General features: G+C 43.0%; 1 protein-coding gene across 1 annotated transcript; it reads right to left on the reverse strand.

Annotated features, from left to right (window-relative positions):
• Nucleotides 1-209: 209 nt before the first annotated feature.
• LOC120674385 lies at nucleotides 210-4,622 on the reverse strand. Its single transcript, XM_039955563.1, has 2 exons — nucleotides 4,306-4,622; nucleotides 210-786 (listed from the first exon to the last, which is right to left on the reverse strand). Exons 1-2 carry the CDS (start codon nucleotides 4,486-4,488, stop codon nucleotides 493-495), a joined length of 477 nt encoding a protein of 158 aa, XP_039811497.1. The 5' UTR covers nucleotides 4,489-4,622; the 3' UTR covers nucleotides 210-492.
• Nucleotides 4,623-5,527: the final 905 nt, after the last annotated feature.

Raw genomic sequence — 5,527 nt, forward strand, 5'->3', positions numbered from 1 at the left:
GCCGCCGAGGGTTTGATCCTTGTTTGGCGCCTGCTCTGTATATTGGAACCTACTAGGAGAACGTAGCAGCAACACACTTCTTTGTACAAATTATTACTGTATTGAACTAAAGATGAAATAAATGAGACACCTGTGTCGTTGCAATCGTAGGACGTAGGGAATGGATCAATGGATGCTGCTGTCACATGTAAAATCATCAGAGAGCGGTGTATGAAAGAACCTTGTAGCAACTGTTAGCACTAAAAGATTTGTAGCTTATTCAAACCTACCGTACAGGGTCATACAACATGCTTTGCCAGAACAAGAGCACGCCTGAAACTTCACATTACAGGCATACTCTGGAATGCAAAAATATGTGACAATCAAGTCCATAGGTTCTGCTTGTCAATCCTCATCCTACTATAGCGGGTGGTATTAGGAAGACTAACATATGGTTGGAAAGAAAAGATATCTGCCAATAAAGAGAAACTGCAGAATTCTGGACAAGCAATTCTACTTCTCCTCGCCCTCATACTTGTAGTTGTCAGAATCCTCGTCAGAGGAGGTCATGAACTCTGACTCAGAGTCATCAGAGCATTCTTCGATATCGTAGTCAACTTTCTTATGAGCGAGACTGAAACCGTTCATCTCGTTCCTCCCATCATCCTCGTTGATGAACTCCAGACCGTATACTGCATCTCTATGCTTCACAACCAGCCAGCGAAGCAGCCTGTCCTCCTTGTTCAGATAGTGGAGTTCTTGAGTGAAGGAAGGTGGAACCATCATGGTCATTTGCATAAGCTGGCCCTGTAAATGGGACAAGAATCTTTAAGACACCTACACAAGACCAGGTTCATGTAAACGAATATGTGTTCAGCAAAAGAAACATATATATATGCAGATATCAGTTTTCGCCATCCATGCAGACAATAGGTTAAAATAAAACCTGGAAATGCTTTAAGCTTCATCATTGGCAGGTAACTGAAAGCATTCATTGTGTCTCTATCAATGCTTTAACCATTCTAATTATCTGCTGAACCAGCAAATCCTTAGAAGAGTACGTGACCACTAAGTCTATGTTCACCCTAAAGCAACGACATTTTTTTTTCTTTTTGCTTAATGGTAAATCAGCTCATCACAAAATACTTCCATCGATCATGAATGAAGCAGAAACACTAATAAATTCAAGGGTTTTGTCTCCAGGACACTCTGAAAACCTCTATTTGTGCGCTGCACACCCCAATCCTTGATATAGTATACATCACACCCTGAATGCTTCCTTTTGTGTGTGGCACATTGCCCACAATAAACAAATCGTTTGCAGCCTGGGAGGTGAGAGAACAAGGGGTAAAAAGACGGAAATACCCCTGCCTGTTTAAAAGAGCCTGGAACATGCCATCGGCTAGTCTTGCAGCCACAACATTCAGGCAACATCGGATTGTTTGGGGTCAGCAAGGAGGAAGTGATCTTCTCTGCACCTGGCTAGTGGATCTGCTCCCACCTGAGGATCTGCTCGTGCTTGCTTGTGCGGAATGGTGATGAGAGGCTCGGGGCGCGAGCCTGAGGAGCCGCGCGCAGGCCCGCGTCGCACGCGCCTGGGCCCCGCCGCGCGAGCCTGCCCCTGCCGGCAGCGCGTCCATGCCCGCCGCGAGCTCGCTCCCACCCGCCTCGCGCCAGCGCCCTCCCGCCGCGCGCCAGCACCCGCTCGCTCCTGCCACGCGCCCGCTCCAGCCGTGCACCAGCCAGCTCCGCCATGCGCCCGCACTCGCCTGGCTGCGCGGCTGGCCTGCCACCGCACGCTCGCTCCCGCCGCTTGCTACGGGATAAGGTTGCAACAAACAGATAAGGAGGTACCGGTGCTGCTGAGCGAACGGAGCTGGTGAATCCATGGGTATTTTTGTCCTTCTGCAATTATTCTCTCGCCTCCTGGGATGGAAAACGATTGTTTATTGGAGGTGGTGTGCTACGTACCAAATCACGTTTTGGTGATGTGCCAAACACAAAATCGAAGAGTAGAGTGTGCTGCGCACAAATTCATGTTTTGAGGGTGTGCCACACACAAAAAACCCTAAATTCAATTTACATGTCAACTCCACTTATTAGCACCCGATGATTATTAGAAGCATTTTTGTTGCCTTTTTTTTTTTGCCACGGTTACACTATAGGCAATCCATTTGAAAAAGTAAACATTCTTTGCAGAATCAAAAAAAAAACACTCAAGCCAGACATTCTCTAAAGTTATAACATCATAATTTTCCTTTTTCATAAAAAATCACCAAATCGGTTCCAGCCTTATTATTATCATAAAAAAGAAACAGTTTAAAGAGAATGGCTCAAGCATGACACAATGACAGTCAAGGTTACCAGAGGACAACTAAGGATTGCATTATACAAAGCTCACAGGGACCAAGAACAAAGTGAGAAAGTCATACTGGTACTGCCACCCAAGATCCAACAATGCCTTGTTAAACTGAAATCCATCACAACTGCATACAAGCTGGAAGCTACAGCCCGAACATAAGATGTCTAGAGGTTGATGCAGCCAGCAATTTTTACTTACTCCAAAAGACACTGTAAGGTAAAACTCATCTCACAATAAATACCTTAACTCTATGTTTTAAAACACAAAACTCTAATAGTACTAAATCTTCCCATTGTAAGTAAGAGGGTCGGATGTGTTTACACACAAATTGTCAAAACTAGAATTATAGTACTTGCTAACAATCGGCTGATCTCGAAATAGAATATTTTCACGAAGTACATTGAACCGCAGAGTTGAAGTCACTGTGTTCACAAGTTACATGGGTGAAGACATGGCTGAAGGAATGCCGAAAGATGCCAAGGAATGATTCCCAGGAAGACTCATGTAGCTCTGAGTATCTAGTAGCTGAATCGGTACTCAAAACTCTATATGCTTTCTATAAAAGCAGGGAAACCTTTCTAAAAAGACAATCACCTGATCCTGGAATATTTAATGAAGCTATATGTAATATGCTATAACTGATTAATCATTATCTTGTGCCAAGCTGTGAAGCGATACTTGAACTTTCGACCACAATGTTGATATGAATTTTTTTTAAATGCTGTAGCAAAACAATGATCCCACATCAGCGAAGTGGAAAAGGATACCATAAGTCAGAACTCAGAAAGAAAAGTGGAACTACTATTATGATTGGTTATGCCATAAATGGCAACCTAGCAGAGGGAGAGAATTACAAGGCAGAAGTAATATTCCGAACCTTTGCTAATAGATACAGATAATCGAATTGATGTGCCTAACTCAAAAGGCAATATACAGTTTTGGTATAGAGCACTAAAGAGTGGCAAAGAAGGTCCAAACTTAAATTCCAAAGCTCTGTAGTGTGTACTCGAGCCATAGTTGAAATGGTATACTGTTATGTGAGACAATGCCTTCCGGATACTGTTCTGAACTTCATACGACCTAATTGTTGTATGCAACAGTTAGTTTGTTCACTTCCAACAAAAGCAAGTCCAAGTTTAGGCCTTTGGTCTGGAAAAATGATTTGCAGGCTGAAAAATGTAGCTATTAATGCAAAGTAAACCTAAACATGCTTGGAACAGATGAACTGTTTTATCATCTGCAATATTTGCACTTTACACTACCTAGAAATACTTCTGTCCAGCTAAGTTAAAGATCTTAATACCGTAGCTTAATAAACCTTTTGTGACAAAAGGCTTGGTCAAAGAATTGTATAACCGAGAACAAAAACATGAACTAGGCAAAAAAAAAAAAAAACTGATGAATGCCCATCATTCCACATGTAACATGGCATCAGGAACATGTATTATTAAGGTAGTTGAGAGTGACAGACAAATTGTTGGAACTGTTTTGAGTTAGTGTTGACACCAGATTTTTGCAAAACAATTACGGGAACTCCGGAGGAAAGACGAAGCCGATGAAGAGTTTTGCATCAACAATTAGGTATTGTTATCTGAAGCACTCCATCAGGGCGATCATGATCTTGGACTACAGAACACTAGTTCCATGCAAGAGAACAATCACAACAATACTAACATCTTCGCCTAAAGAAGAAATGCAAAAGCTAATGCCCTCCAGCATTGATGAATCCTACGGTGAAATCTATTTGGCCATTTCATCGAACACGTCGAAGGCACCATCCACTGCGAAATAGTAATTCCGAGACCCCCGAACCCACAGCCCGCTTAGGCATTTCGTCTAACACAATTCCACCAGAACATCCATTTAGCAGGGCACACCAGAGCTCGGCTTGCTCCGCGACGGTGACGAATGAGAGAAGAGGATCGGAGTTAAAGAAGAGCGAATCGGGCGAGGCGGGGGCGGACCTGGTAGTGGCGGCCGTCGAGCTTCTTGATGCCGTATGCGAGCTGCACCTTTTCGAAGGACTTGACGTCGGTGACGACCCCGTTGCGCTGGTACGCACGGCGCGCCACCCGCGCCACCAGCTCGGCCATGGCCTCCCTGGTCACCAGCGGCTTCACCAGCAGCATGCAGTCGTACAGCGGCATCTTTGCTGTAGGGAGGGGGGGGGGGGGGGGGCGGGGCGAACTACTCCGTCCTCCCGCCCGATGCGGCCCGAGCCCGGCGCTCGCTCTTCGCCGCTTGAGCTTGTGCCCGACGATCCGACTAGGTGGTGTGGGGAGGCGCTTGGGGTTTTGCCAGTTGGGCCTTGAGATGTTTCTCGTGGGCTTGATTGGGATGAGAAAGATCCCGTCGTCGACCCTGAAGACCTGGGCTGCTTAGGGCCTTTATTGGTTGGGTGGATCGACCAGAAGTGCTGTTTGGTTTCCATTCCTTTTCGGTTGGGCTTGGGACTCGCCGCTAAGCCATGGTAGTATTCTTGAATGGAAAAAGTCTTTTTTACCTCCTGAACTACAAGACGAGTCCACCTTTACTCTCTAGATCACAAAACCATCCAATTAGACTCCTCAAACTCGCAATATCGGACATATTACCTCCTTAACTGGTTTCTCTAAGTGGTTTTTTCCTTCTTTTCTTTTATATTTATTTTGGCTGAATATTTGAAAATCATAGTAAATCATATAAAAATCATAAAATAGAAAATCAAATTTTTTTTGGACTCCACGTAACTAGATCTATGCAATGAATATATTATATAATATATAATATATTTTAGGACAAAATTTTTTCTGCAGATTTAGATATATACTTTTCTGTAATGAATTCATAGCTAAGTTTGTGTGGTCCAATTATGGCGAAAATTTTATGGTGGTCTAATCATTACATTCTTGACATGTAATAAAAATTTTATGCTCATTGGATCATGCATGATTGAGTTATAGATTTGTCTAGGTAAACCTAAATAAATATATTGATAAACCTAGATAAATCTATAACTTAGGCATGCATGAACCAATGAGAATGAAATTTTTATTGTAGATCAAGCATGTAATGATTAGTCCACAATAAAAATTTCACCATAATTCTACCATGAAAATTGTGGCTACGAATTAATTACAAACAAGTATATATATAAATCTACAAAAAAAATTATACTAAATTAATACCATATAATATGTTCATTGC

The sequence above is a fragment of the Panicum virgatum genome, chromosome 5N, assembly GCF_016808335.1.
Source record: "Panicum virgatum strain AP13 chromosome 5N, P.virgatum_v5, whole genome shotgun sequence".
Classification (NCBI taxonomy): domain Eukaryota; kingdom Viridiplantae; phylum Streptophyta; class Magnoliopsida; order Poales; family Poaceae; genus Panicum; species Panicum virgatum.

Bases quoted from the DNA above. Each gene is read 5' to 3' on its own strand.
- LOC120674385 (XM_039955563.1), bottom strand. From the start codon at position 4,488: ATGCCGCTGTACGACTGCATGCTGCTGGTGAAGCCGCTGGTGACCAGG. The intron at 787-4,305 runs GTCCGCCCCCGC...TCCCATTTACAG, and splicing joins TCGACGGCCGCCACTACCAG to GGCCAGCTTATGCAAATGAC.